Raw genomic sequence first — 14,312 nt, forward strand, 5'->3', positions numbered from 1 at the left:
GCGGAGAACTTCTATGTGAGGGATAAAAAGAGGCTCTTTCCTCCTCCAAGCAAGGAAGGCTCCGCTCTCTGCACTGCTGTACCTTTTTTTTTTCCTTTCCAAAGCCCGAGGAGAGCAGGATGATCTACCAGGAAAGGTAAAGTAATCCAAACGTATCTAAGATGCAAAATAGAAAGCAAGTTTACATCGTGCTCAATAGTGTGGTGGTAACTTCAGAAGGAGTTATTTCATGATTGTCACAGACAAACACAAACACACACCCTCCCTAGCCACACATCCCTGACCATAGCTGTCAGCTTTTCCCTTTACTTGCGAGGAATCCTATTCGGAATAAGGGAATTTCCCTTAAAAAACGGGTAACGTTGACAGCTATGTCCCTGACCCAACCACAAAACTGGGCCTGTGGTTTTGTGATTGAGTCCGTTGACAGGTCTTTTCCCTCTCTTCCCCCTACCTCTGTTCATTCACAGGGCTTACAAGCTGTTGACAGTGGAACAGAGGCTCCCTCATTTGAGTTTTTATGGCCATCTGTCATGGATGCTTCAGCTGAGATTTCTGCATTGCAGGGGGTTGGACTAGATGACCCCCGAGGTCCCTTTCCAACTCTACAGTTCTATGATTCTGTGAATGCTGCTTTTCAAAAGTTCGAAGACAAGGATAAGAGCACCTTTTTTTCTTTTTGACCACCCACTCAGCTCTCTAAGGGTTAAATGAGCTGAGCTCTGTTTCATAGAGCGGCAGGAAATGGTCTAATGGGGGGAGGAATAGAGGGGGCGCTTCCTTTTTGTCTTCCAACAAGAGAGAGGCTGGCAGACAGACTGAGCGGTTGCTCTGCGAGGTGGGTGCGCGTACAGGGCGGGGAAACACCGTTATTATTATTGATATTAATTAGACAACATATTATAATTGTTGTTATTTATTAATACCCCACCTTTTTCCCTGACAGGTACTCAGCTGCAACACTGGAAGAGGGGTAGGAACCAAGAATTGAGTGGGGGGGGAGAGGCAGAAGAGAGAGAGAAAGACCCTCACCCCAATTTCCCCTGGGAATTGCATGTAGGGCAGGCACCCCCAAACTCGTCCCTCCAGCTGTTTTGGGACTACAACTCCCATCACCCCTAGCTAACAGGACCAGTGGTCAGGGATGCATAGCTGTCAACTTTCAGATTTGAAAATAAGGGATCAGCAGCCTTGAAAATAAGGGATCAGCAGCCTCACCTGTCCCGGGGACAGTCTACGGGATATCTAACAGTCCGGGATAGCAGCGGGAAGCGACGCTGGAATAAGGGAATTTCCCGCAAAAAAGGGAAGGTTGACAGGTATGCAGGGATGATGGGAATTGTAGTCCCAAAACAGCTGGAGGGCCAAGTTTGGGGCTGCCTGATGTAGGGCTTCTGTCGGCAGGGTTTGTTTATTTAGTTTGCTGTCTCATTGCATTTGCACCTCTCCTTCCCTGCCCTTCCTCAAAGTGGCTTCCCTGGTTCTCTCTCTTCCCCCAACTCCCCATTTCAGCCTCACAACAACCCTGTGAGGTGGGTTAGGCTGCAAGAAGACGGCAGAAGGCCCAAGGTCAAGCCCAGCGGGGTCGAGCGGGGGATTCCAGCCATGGCCTCCCAGTCCCTACTCCAACAGCCTCTAACCACTTCGCCACCACTGGCTCTTGGAGATGGACCAAAGAGGGTCTCCTCTGAACATCCGGTTGGGGTTCAAACCCCCTCCCTGCCCAGGACATGGGGCAGGGGAGCAGCAGAAGAGAAAAGAGGCTCAGTCCTGGGGCGAGGGGAGAGCTCTATTTAAAAGAGAGAGAGGAGGAAATGACCCCCGCCTTAAGAACGCAAGTTTATCTGACTGCAAATTATTATTGTCCTTGTTGTTGAGATCAGTATTATATGCCTTCCCTTCACCCTGAGGTCCCAGGGTGGGTTACAACAGCAAAGCCCATTCAAAACAAAACCCTAGAAATAACCTGGGTCCTGAAAATATATGGAGAGAAGATAATGTCCCAACCAGAGAAGAATGGCAGGTTAAGTTGATGGATAATGCTGAAATGGCAAAAATGACCGGAAGAATCAGAAAGACCAAAATTCTAATAAAGAATGGGGGAAATTTATAATTTATCTTAAAAACCATTGCAAACTGTTAAAATTGTTAGTAGAATTGGAATAACACTTGTAGTTTAATGGTGAATTTTGGATTTAATGGAGATGTAAAAGATTGGGATTGTTATAAAAGATGCAAGAGGAAATGGCTAATGATAGGACCCACAAAGGGAAGGAGGCAAATCCAGGAGATCCTTTGGAATCTTGTTTTTATGGTATATATTGGATATGTGGTTGTAAAACTGTAATTTGAAAAACCAAAGAAATAGCATTTTTTTAAAAAAGAAAATATATGCCAGGATGAAGATGCACGTTGTCAGCATTCCCTGAAAGCTGCATAATGAAGTTGCCAGACGCACCTCTGGGGGGGAGGGGTTCCACAGCTTAGGGGCTGCCACAGAGAAGGCCCTCTCCGGGGCCAACACCACTTCCACCCCCCTTGAGCTTCTGATGGTGGTGGCTCCCAAGCTGCTGCTGCCCAGCTTAGAGTGTGCTATGTAGCCTCTTTGGGTATGAGCTTGCCCTGAGAAAGAATAGATTACCTACCCTCTTTTTAGGCCAGATAATAGTTACTTAGAATTATAAAGGGCTCAATCAAAGAATCGGGGGTATACATAGAACAGCATAAAAGTTAACATCCACAATGGTTAATTGCTGTCTGTTTATAACTTTTTATGGTTTTTATTGAACAGTTTTATGTTTTACTGATGTAAATCATTTTTATATATTGTTGGTTGTATAACGGTATATAAATATGTTTTATAAATAACCAAACAATACATAATTGTCAATAATTATGAAGCTGCATTTTAAATTGCATTTTAACCTGTATTTTAATTTTTTTTCTTTTTTTCTTATTATGTTTTTACTGAAATTTTATTCAAGTTAGCCGCCCTGAGCCCGGCTCTGGCCAGGGAGGGCGGGGTATAAATAAAAATTATTATTATTATTATTATTATTATTATTATTATTATTATTATTATTTCATAGACTAAAATTAGCAAAAATTGAAAGCAAGTATACGTAACTAAATTATATAGTAAGGATACCTGCCTAATTTCTCAAAGCACAGCTGCTGCCTCACCAAAATAGTGACTTGTAAAAGTGCAATTTCTGGACATTGATGCTGTCAAGCAGGCGTGAAGGGGCAGGGCGATTCTGGGTCACAGTATACTGATTCTCTGTTACCTGGTTTTATCTCCTTTTTAAAGACATCCAAGCTAAGTGCCAGCTAGTACAACTTAAGACAGCAAATTCCACAAGTTAATGATGTATAGTACTGTATATGACAAAAACCCCTTTAAAGCATGGGGTGTGTAAACAGCTCAAAAACAAGGTCCAGAGAATCTGTGCATCTATCATATCATGAGGGTTACTGGACCCTGGTTGAAAGGACAGCTAAAACATTTCTGAATCAGCATGTATAAGAAGTGGTATTTAGTGGTGAATATTGAAATGCAAGAACTCAATGGAAATATAGAGTTCAGGAATATATTACTTCTGATTAGAGAATCTTTCTTTCTTTCTTTCAGAGGGTGGTGTACTTGGTGTATTTCACCAAGGTGGGTGAGATCTCCAAAATTCAGAGCAGAGATCTCTTCACAAGGAAGTCATGCCAGAAGACAATGAGAATGTGGGCTCTGTAGGTAAGAATGTCTTTTCCCCCTTGGATGGTATTGAAAATGAAGTTCTTAAATCACACCAGTGGGCAAGCGAGTGGTGACCAAACAGGTCCCACAGAAGGCAGTGATAGCCACCAGCTTAGATGGCTTTAAAAGAGGATTGAGCAAATTCATGGAGGAGAAGACTATCAATGGCCAGTAGCCATGATGGCTATGCTCTGCCTCCAAATTTGGAGGCGGCGGGTGGTGCTGTGGGTTAAACCACAGAGCCTATGGCTTGCCGATCAGAAGGTTGGCGGTTCAAATCCCTGCGATGGGGTGAGCTCCCGTTGTTTGGTCCCTGCTCCTGCCAACCTAGCAGTTCAAAAGCACGTCAAATTGCAGGTAGATAAATAGGTACCGCTCTGGCGGGAAGGTAAATGGCGTTTCCCTTTCGCTGCTCTGGTTTGCCAGAAGCGGCTTAGTCCTGCTGGCCACAGGTCCCGGAAGCTGTACGCCGGCTCCCTCAGCCAATAAAGCAAGATGAGCGCCGCAACCTCAGAATCGGTCACAACTGGACCTAATGGTCAGGGGTCCCTTTACCTTTACCTTTACCTTTAGTGCTTCTGAAAACCACTTCTGGAAACTGCAGGAGGAGAGGGTTCTCATTTGCTTGCAGGTTCCCAACAGCCATCAGGTTGGCCACTGTGAGAACAGGACTCTGGACTAGATGGGCCACTGGCCTCATCCAGCAGAGCTCTTTCTATATCCTTGTGGCCCAGAGGCTAAAACCCTTTAATAAAGTTTTATTTTAAATGTATCAGCAGTGGACCAGTGAATGTAGCTCATGTTATGAAAAGACAATATTATGACAAATATTATGACAAATCTGAAGAATCATGAATTGGGCAGGCTGTTTACGTTAGCCTGTTGCAAGGATTTTAAAAGCTACCAGTGACCAACTCAAATAGGGTCCAAGAATTGACAGATGCAGCAATTGGAGAAAAAGAAAGTGAGGTTTATTGCTGAGCAATAATTGACCCAGTGGAATCCTTTCCAAAAGACTGGGCCTTGAGACCTATTGCCCAGGGGCTTTTATACCTGAGTACATACATCACAGATCATGACATAATGGGATACATTTGCGAACGGCAGCAAAATAAGCTAATGAGCGCATACAAGCCTTGCTCCTGACCGTACAAAGAGTTCTCTCCCAACTTCTGCTTTTTAGTTTGAACACCAGTCCGACCTTTCCCCTAGAGTTATTGCAAGAAATAGAAACTTAGGGCAAAGAGGAACTTCGGCTGTTGAGCTCCTACAGACCATCTGCTATAAGGGACATTCTGTGGTTTCCTGTTTCACTGTACAGACTTTGTCTGGACAAGGGGGGGAAATGTGCCAGCACATCAGATTTATTGCTTCCCTTGTTCGGTGAGATAGAGAGAGAACAAGGAGGTACTGGGACAAAGTTCATCTAAGACTTTGCAGATTTAAGCAATTTGCTAAGCTAAGCAGAAGCTTTCACGATTCAAACATGGATTATAAAATCATTATAAAAATATCTGGTTATATATGAATATATTGAAAACTGATAACTGATTATATGGATAACTGATTATATGAAAAGCATAAGGGTAAAATTCCTCCAGGTCCTGCTTCAAGCCAGATTTAATATGTTTCCCTCGATGATAGTGAGAGGAAGATATTTAGCTCTCCCAGAATCAGAGCATCTCTGCAAATGTAGTAAACAGGAACCTGATACTTTGGAGCATATTTTCTTTTCTTGTGATTTTGGCATTTATGCCAGAAGACAATTATTAGAGGCCTTACAACTCAATAGGCTGATATCTACGCTACCAAGGGTTCAGGACCTGCTTTCGGACAGGAATGATCAAATTACTTTAATAGTGGCTGAATTTTTGAGTGCTGTCCATGTAGAAAGACTGGGCCATTATAAAGAGAATTGGTGGTTCTTAATTGATCGGGGATTCGGCAGTGCTGTACTGCGTTATTTATGCAAATTGATTTTCTCTGGAGTTAAAGATCTGACTGGGACAAACCTTGTTAAGCTGAGCTCATATTTTGCATAATTTGTATACGGTGTCTGTTTGATAATGTGTGGTTTGTTATGCCTAATAAAGGATAACTATTTGAGAGAGAAATCAAAAGTACATCATATGTAAATAAAACTTGGAGAATGTAAAATCTAAACAGCTTTTAAATAAGTAACCCTAAAATGGTTATTGCATGACAGGATTCAAATAAGCAAGATTACACTTAAGTGAGTCTATGAGTGTGTGTTTTGTTCCAAGCAGGAGAACCAATCAAAATTACCGTATTTTTCGCTCGATAACACGCACCTGACCATAACACGCACATAGTTTTTAGAGGAGGAAAACAAGAAAAAAAAATTCTGAATGAAACAGTGGATGTATCATTTTTGTGCTTCATGCTGCGGCCACAGACATGTGATTTGACGGTGAGTTTGGGGTAGCCCAATGCAAAGATCCTGAGGATCCATGTGGATCCATGCTTTGTAACCACGTTTTTGCACCATTGCAGCCCCAGGCAACAGTGGGTGCATGATTTTTTTGGTGCAGGCTGTAGCCATGGACATGCTGTGTGATCTGATGGTGAATTTGGGGTGACCCAATGCAAAGATCCTGAGGATCCATGTGGATCCGTGCTTTGTAACCACGTTTTTGCACCATTGCAGCCCCAGGCAACAGTGGGTGCGTGATTTTTTTGGTGCAGGCTGTAGCCATGGACATGCTGTGTGATCTGATGGTGAATTTGGGGTGACCCAATGCAAAGATCCTGAGGATCCATGTGGATCCGTGCTTTGTAACCATGTTTTTGCACCATTGCAGCCCTGTTTTTGCATCAGATCATTGCTATGTGATCTGATGGTGAATTTGGGGTGACTCAATGCAAAGATCCTGAGGATCCATGTGGATCCGTGATTGGAACCACGTTTTAAGTAGGGAGGGAAGGAAAAACATAGAAGCGACAAGGAGAGGGGTGTGCAGAGAAGCAGCTGGCTAAGAATGCAGGAGAGGGGTTTTACCGGAGGGAGGAAAGGAAGGCAAAAGTCCCCCCCCCCACAAGCCAGCCAGCTCTCTCTCTCTCTCCCCCCCCCCCCCAACCTGCATGTTGCCTTCGAGTCCCAGACGCACGGAGAGGACTTAGAAGGACGCTCGGCTTGCCTGGAGGGGAGGGGTTATCTCTGCTCTTTGTTCCGTTTGAGCAAACACAGTAAGGAAACAGAAGCGGGTGGGCAGTAAGACCCTGAGGCAGAATGCAGGAAAGCAGCAACTTCCTCCTTTCCTCCCTTCTCCGGACGTTTTGATATTTGCCTGATTTTTGCCTTCACTCGCGCTTGTCAGCTCCAGGGACCACACATTCGCTCGATAACACGCACAGACATTTCCCCTTACTTTTTAGGAGAAAAAATCTGCGTGTAATAGAGGGAAAAATACGGTAATTTCAATTCCAATCAGTGAGAGACTGACTATCCACCTGGTCTCTCTCTCTCTCTCTCTCACTCTCTCTCTGGGAAACAAAGGCAGAACTACACTGCTCAGGTTCCCTTCAGCATGCTGCAGGCAGAAACAAATGCACTTTTTTCTGGCACTTTTTTCTGGGAGCAAAAGGCAGAAAAGAACTGTTGACATGTGAGGGGAGGCAGTTGTCTCTTTGGAAAGGGAAAGAAGTAGCTCCCACATACAATGAGGAGTGGAATGCCTTGATCATGCAGGCTCAGTGCAGTGCGGTGTTTCTGTTACAGAATATAGTATTTTTGACCTGTAATAGCCGCTTTGACATATCTGTCCTTTTCCTTATTAGTTACTGTAGACATTCCTCACCTAATTTGCTAGTCATTCAGGCATTTCCCCTGTGGCTCTTTCCACTCAAAGGCCCTTTCAGACTTATAAATATGGGACTTCCCAACTTGCTACTTGAGCCCTCTTCTCTGTGATTCTTCATTGGTGCAAGAAACATTTGGCAAACTGGGCGGTTCTGGGAGGAGTCACCAGCCCAGGCACCAGCATAACATTCAGGGACTCTTGAGGTCAGTGGTGGCTAAATCGTGTTGGGGCCCTGGACACATTCAGAATTATGAGAATGTGTTGTGAGCTCTAATCGCAAAAATGTCCCTGTGGGAGTGTGGCATAGCGTACAATTGCTCTTTTGGCATGGCATAACACAAAATGTCTGCTGCATCTAAAAGAGCAGAATAAGAGGTAGGTTCATAGAACTGTGCTAATTTGGGAAACTTCATTTATTTTTTAAAGGTTTGAACCTGATAAACAGAGCAGCAGGTTCCAGCAGTCTCCTTTCCCAAACATTGCTAAGTCTCATCTGCTGTGTTGCCTGTTGGTGGTGAGGTGTTGTAGATTACAGCTAGAAAATAAATAAAACAGAATTCAGAATTATTCCTGAAGTATTCCATGAATATACAGTCACACTCGCATATAAACAGATGTCTTTATTGCTGACTGGTAATCATACTCCTTCATTAGTTAGTTTGTTTATCCTATTCTTCAGCCGAAAGAAAGACTCTCAGAGTGGTCATACAGATGGCTAAAAGAACTGAGTCAGTCCCTGCCTCAGACTTGAAGTTTGATAAGGCAAAAGGGAAATGGATTGGGAGGGAGGAAAAAAAAGGCAAATGAATGTCTAAGCTCTTTTTTTAAAAAAAATGGAACACAGAACAGAACAGCTCTGCAGGGAGAAACCAGAGTAATTATTGGGAAACACTGTTATAGACAAGTGATTTTCTGGACCAAAATTCTTCCATTCTGTTCTGTAATAACTTGTAGGTCATTGCCTCAGAACCTCAGTGTCTGAGAAATTCAGCTGAATTATTCAGCTGAGTTATTCAGCTGAATAACTGAATAACATTCCCCTCCCCCCTTTCCTTTCTTCTTCCGAAGCAGGTGATGCGAAGGATAATGAAATTCATGATGAGCCATCTTTGGATTCGTTGAAAACAATCAAGCATGAAGTGGGGAAGAATACATTTGGAAACCAAAGGACATCAAAAAGGCAGGACAGAAAGCGGTCAAAGAATTGGAGGAAGAAATACTCTGCTTCTCCATGTTCAGAACACTCTCAACTTCCACCAGATACTGAAAGAGTGAAAAAGTGTCCGGTGTGCGGGAAAATGTTCAAAGACAAATCAACACTAAATAATCATCGCAGAACCCACACAGGGGAGAAACCCTATAAATGCATGCAATGTGGGAAGGGCTTCAGTGTGAGTGGTAACCTTACAATCCATCAAAGAACCCACACAGGAGAGAAACCATTTAAATGTATGGAATGTGGAAAGAGCTTCAGTGTCAGCTGTAATCTTACTAAACATCAAAGAACCCACACAGGAGAGAAGCCTTATAAATGTACGGAGTGTGGAAAGTGCTTTAGTGATAGCGGAAGTCTCACTTCACATGAAAGGATCCACAGGGGGGAAAAACCTTATAAATGTATGGAATGTGGAAAAGGCTTCTGTGTGAGCAATAGCCTTATTGCACATCAAATAATCCACACTGGGGAGAAACCATATAAATGTATGGAGTGTGGAAAGTGCTTCAGCCAATGTGCAAACCTAAATACACATCAGAGAACCCACACAGGTGAGAAACCATATAAATGTAGGGAGTGTGGAAAGTGCTTCACCCAGAGCGTAAATCTAAAAACACATGAAAGAACTCACACAGGAGACAAACCATATAAATGCTTACTGTGTGGAAAGTGCTTCCATGGCAGTGGAAGCCTTACTAAACATAAAAAAATGCACACTATGGAGAAACCATATAAATGCATGGAATGTGGAAAAGGCTTCAGTGTGAGTGGTAGCCTTACTCTACATCAAAGAATCCACACTGGGGAGAAACCATATAAATGTATGGAGTGTGGAAAGTGCTTCAGCCAAAGTGCAAACCTTAAAACACATCAAACAACCCATACAGGAGAGAAACCTTATAAATGTGTGGAGTGTGGGAAGAGCTTCATTAATAGTGAAAAGCTTAGTTCACATCAAAGAACCCACACAGGGGAGAAGCCATTTAAATGCATGGAGTGTGGAAAATGTTTCAGCCAGAGTGCACACGTTAATACACATCAAAGAACTCACACAGGGGAGAAACCATATAAATGCTTAATGTGTGGGAAATGCTTCCATGATAGTGGAAACCTTACTAAACATCAAAGAACCCACACAGGGGAGAAACCTTATAAATGCATGATATGTGGAAAGAGCTTTAGTGTGAGCAGCACCCTTACTTCACATCAGAGAACTCACACAGGAGAGAAACCATATAAATGCTTAGTGTGTGGGAAAAGCTTCAGTCAGAGTGGAAGTGTTACTACCCATCAAAGAACCCACACAAAGAAACAGCTATATAAATGCATGGAGTTTGAACCAAGCTTCAATCTTGATTGAAAGCTTTCTTGGCGGCAAAAAATGTGAGAATAATATAAATGTCTAAGAAAGCCTTTCCCACCCTGGCTTCCCACAGAAGTTGTATCCCAACTCTAATATGACCCATGATCCATAAAGATCTTAGTATGGAACAAAAGAAATTGCATAAGAGAGACTATAAATCCCTGGGTAGTGGAAAGAGCACAGCAAAATGGTTACAAAATATTCAAAAAACACAGGGAAGAAATAATAAATGTATAAATTAAGAAAGATTTAGATAGTGTGGCTTCTTATTTTATGCAGGCAGGAGTAAAATTATTTAAATATATGCACTCTGAGAGCAGACTTGCTACGCAGGAAAGAATCCACACAGGGAGGAAGCCATATGAATGTATGGTATATGAAATGAGTTTCACAGGGGACATCAGAGAATCCACATAAGGAAGAAACATCTGGGATGCATGTAATGCAGAATCGATACAAATCTACTTAGACTTCAGAGAACCTACACAGATGAGAACCCACTGGCATCCTTCTGTGACAAATTATTTGATATTTTAGGATTTCTTAAGATTATGTTTTTCTCTGTTTCCTGCAAATACAGTATGTATTCTTCACTCATGCTTCTGGGGATTATCCCTTCCATCAGTGTGCCTACACTAGAATTTGCTCTTTGGATTACAGTTTTTATTTGTGCAGTAAGAAAGGTTGTCTATTGGGAACACACATTGCATGGTAAATGTCTTTGGGAAATGTCCCCTACACCCACATCCAAGGTTAATGGGGTGGATTAGAAAGAGAGGATATGAATAGTAGGAAATAATCAGTTGGTTGTAAAGTTGGACAGTGTAGATTAAATTAGCAGAAGATTTGAGTGGGCAGATTTGAGAAAGGAAGCAGTGAAACTAATAATGCGTTGCAGTAATTAATGGGGGAAGGAAATGTGTGACGAGTCTGTATTTGAGAGAGGGGACCAAGTTTATAAAAGCTCCAGTTATTAGATGGTGTAGAAGTAGCCAAAATATATATAGTGGTTGATTTTACATCTTTCGTAGTTTTCTTATACTTGATCTATTTATTAGATGCATTTCTGAGACCCACTGCACACTTTCCAACACTGGTTGAGATTCACCTGATCAGTCCCATCAGCAGAAGTCATGTGTAGTGGAGGTGGCCCCACCCAAGCCCCCAAAATTGGCTGAAGCGGCAGTTCAGGAGAAACCCCAAAGTAGAGCATAGGGGGAGGGGGTGTTGCAACCAGCCTCCTGGAATGCTTCTGCAGATGAAACATTTGTAATGGTGCGTCACGGAACTCCATCCTTTGCAAATTGCATTTCCTGTCGAAGTTACTTTAGAGATTAGAGGTTGTTGGTGATTTGTGTTTGGTCCATTTTTAATGTAGCGGTTGAGATGTAATCAAGAAAATAGGATCAGTTGCACCTGAAAACTTCACTACTAATGTTTATGCTTTAAATACACAATAAAAGATTCAAGTGGTGAACTGTGAAACTTTGAACGTGTATTTTTTTTGAAAACGAGATCAGTGTGGTAATGAACAGCCAGAGTCTTGAGAAATTTCAGAAGCAAACCCAATTTCTCAACACTGGTCTTTCTGATTTCAGGTTGCCATCGCTTTATTCTTCTGTGTAAATGCTGACCTGTTTGCATGTGGAATTGAGAGTGGTAATGGTGGCAATTGGTAGCATATGCCACATTGGAAGATGAGCAAGGGAACAAACCTTTGATGATGCCGCTGACATTACTAGGTCCTGAAATAATGATGCCTTGAGTGATCACAAAGCTACCTTAATAAAAGGTCTTTCCTTTCTGATGAAGGGACGCGGGTGGCGCTGTGGTCTAAACCACTGAGCCTAGGGCTTGCCGATCAGAAGGTCGGAGGTTCAAATCCCCGCGACAGGGTGAGCTCCTGTTGCTTGGTCCCAGCTCCTGCCAACCTAGCAGTTAGAAAGCACGTCAAAGTGCAAGTAGATAAATAGGTACCGCTCTGGCAGGAAGGTAAATGGCTGAGTCTTATCATCTGGGCAGCCCAGGACCTCCATACTTGCCCAGGCTTGCTCGCTGGCTTGGTGCTCCTAGTGCAGCAGTTTGGCTTCACCTCCAGAGGCACACTCCATTGTCTCTCAAGACGGATGGATGCCAACAACAGTTTTAAAAAGTAATTACCTGAAAAAAAGCAGCTGGACAAAGCTTATGTCCTCAAAGTAGAGGAATTAGTTTAGGAGAGGGATTAACTTTCCACATTTGTGTATGAGACAAGGCAGTTAAGGCATCCTGTTTTCCTGTCTACCCTTCCAACCATAAGAAATAAACAATTCTCAAAGAGAGCTTTATTCATTCCTTCCGCATCTCTTACTGCCCCTTTCTTCTTCCTGCTCAGTTACTGGATGCTGCCACAGACACACTTTAAAAGAGTTCACAATACAAAAGCTGTCCTACCTGGCTCATGAAAGGAGTCATAAAGTGTGGCTGACGAAACACTTGTTGAATCATAGAATTGTAGACTTGGAAGGGACCCTAAGGATCATCTAGTCCAACCCCAACTACAGTGCAGGAATATGCAGCTGTCCCATAGAGGGAGAAATCAGCCTGTTAGTGTGGTCGGCTCCCTGCCTATTGACACCAGGAAGGCACATTTGCTGAACTCTTTGGCACCTGTTTAAAACACTTTTTTGTTCAGGCAATCCTGTTAATTATTTTAATTGCTTAGGCAAGCATGTTTATTGTTTTATAGCATCTTAAATTATTTTTATTACCATCAAGGGGTATATAAATAATGTTCAAACAAAAATAAATAAAATTCCTTCTTGGCTTAGCACCCAGTGTGGGTGAACCAGTGGCGCTCCTCTAAACCCAACCCACCTCTGAAAGCAGTACAGTCATACCTTGGAAGTTGAACGGAATCCGTTCCGGAAGTCTATTTGACTTCCAAAACGTTCGGAAACCAAAGCGCAGCTTCCGATTGGCTACAGGAAGCTCCTGCAGCCAATCGGAAGCCGCGGAAGCCCCTTTGGACGTTCGGCTTCCAAAAGAACGTTCGAAAACCAGAACACTCACTTTCGGGATTCAATCGTTTGGGAGCCAAAAGATTCGACTTGCAAGGTGTTCGGGATCCAAGGTACGACTGTAGCTCAATTCTAGGAAGCTCTGGGGGAAAAGACTTGAGGTGGGTCAGGTGCAAGGCTTAAAGGGGGCCTGACAAGGGGAGCATCCCCAGGGCCAGGAGGAGAGGCCTGGAGACTCACAGCTGTCAACTTTTCCCTTTTATTGCAAGGAATCCTGTTCGGAATAAGGGAATTTCCCTTTAAAAAAGGGAAATGTTGACAGCTATGTGGGGACTATGGGTTTCGCCTGCAAGCCAGGGGTTCCTTACCCCTGTCATAAATTATATCTGTAGTGGTCTGACCAATGCAGAATATTGTGGTATGTGAAGTTTTTAAAAATAGAATCAGCAGGGCTGCCATACGTCCGGAAGACAGCAGAGGAGAAAAGTCAGCTTCTTCCAGGGACCTCCAGAAGATGGCTCCAACCCCAAACACCACGCTTGGCTTTCCAGGGGAATGGCAACCCCATGCCCTAAGCTGGCAAGGTCCTCCTCTTGGGCACATGCACAACCCCTTCCCCAAAGCCCTTCCCTGCCTCGCCCTCCCCCACCTCCCCGTGGGGGTCCCTCACACCATTCATCACTCACCAGAATGGTTTCAGCCTTAAGGTGCTTGGAACGCTTGAGGGTTCAGAGCCCCCCCCCCAGCCCAGCTGCCTGGCAGTTCTCGATCACAGTTCTGCCCTTCCCCCATCCATTCCAAAGACCCAATTCACCGCAGCTGGAGGAGAGCCTCCAAGGCTAGCCTCAGGGTCCAAAGCTCAACAACTTTGGGAGTTGTTGGGGGAAAGTGCAACAATTTTGGGGTTTTCAAAAAAAGAAAAAAAAGCTTGGGGTGTCCTGGTTTTTTAAATATGCAACCCTAGAATTGTAATAATAAAATTTAAGGTCTTCTATATATATAATAAATGTTCATAAATGTACCAACCAAACCATTTTGACTCCCAAGCTGACCAAATGTTTCTCTGCAAGGAGGGAGGAGGTGGGGGAAAAAACCTTCCTTGTTACAGGAATTTAGTAATCACCATTTCAAAGGAATGGGCAGACTCTCAGGAAAGGCAATCAGA

General features: G+C 43.4%; 3 protein-coding genes and 1 long non-coding RNA gene across 5 annotated transcripts in view; 3 read left to right on the forward strand and 1 right to left on the reverse strand.

The window, feature by feature from the left end:
* The window catches only part of LOC310756497 (tigger transposable element-derived protein 1-like), a 796,241-nt gene that overhangs the window by 114,772 nt on the left and 667,157 nt on the right, over positions 1–14,312 (forward strand). The gene's annotated exons all lie outside the window — the stretch shown is intronic.
* The window catches only part of LOC310757094 (uncharacterized protein), a 508,648-nt gene that overhangs the window by 110,598 nt on the left and 383,738 nt on the right, over positions 1–14,312 (forward strand). The window lies entirely within an intron of this gene.
* On the forward strand, positions 777–11,633 carry LOC310756842 (uncharacterized protein). 2 transcript variants are annotated; one of them, XM_083601688.1, is made up of 3 exons: positions 777–838; positions 3,632–3,745; positions 8,638–11,633. In XM_083601688.1, exons 2-3 carry the CDS (start codon positions 3,712–3,714, stop codon positions 10,143–10,145), a joined length of 1,542 nt encoding a protein of 513 aa, XP_083457814.1. In that variant the 5' UTR covers positions 777–838; positions 3,632–3,711; the 3' UTR covers positions 10,146–11,633. The 2 variants fall into 2 exon arrangements, with proteins under 2 accessions (XP_083457814.1, XP_083457815.1); XM_083601689.1 differs by having other exon boundaries at positions 8,641–11,633.
* LOC310757433 lies at positions 7,974–13,736 on the reverse strand. Its single transcript, XR_014545203.1, has 3 exons — positions 13,482–13,736; positions 12,126–13,382; positions 7,974–8,104 (listed from the first exon to the last, which is right to left on the reverse strand). It is a non-coding gene; the product is annotated as an uncharacterized lncRNA (long non-coding RNA).

Source organism: Podarcis filfolensis (assembly GCF_964270895.1).
Source record: "Podarcis filfolensis genome assembly, chromosome: 2".
NCBI classification, from domain to species: domain Eukaryota; kingdom Metazoa; phylum Chordata; class Lepidosauria; order Squamata; family Lacertidae; genus Podarcis; species Podarcis filfolensis.

Excerpts from the sequence above, each read along its gene's own strand:
- LOC310756842 (XM_083601688.1), top strand. The coding sequence starts at position 3,712 with ATGCCAGAAGACAATGAGAATGTGGGCTCTGTAG. Across the intron at positions 3,746-8,637 it reads TGAGAATGTGGGCTCTGTAG|CAGGTGATGCGAAGGATAAT; the intron begins GTAAGAATGTCT and ends CTTCTTCCGAAG.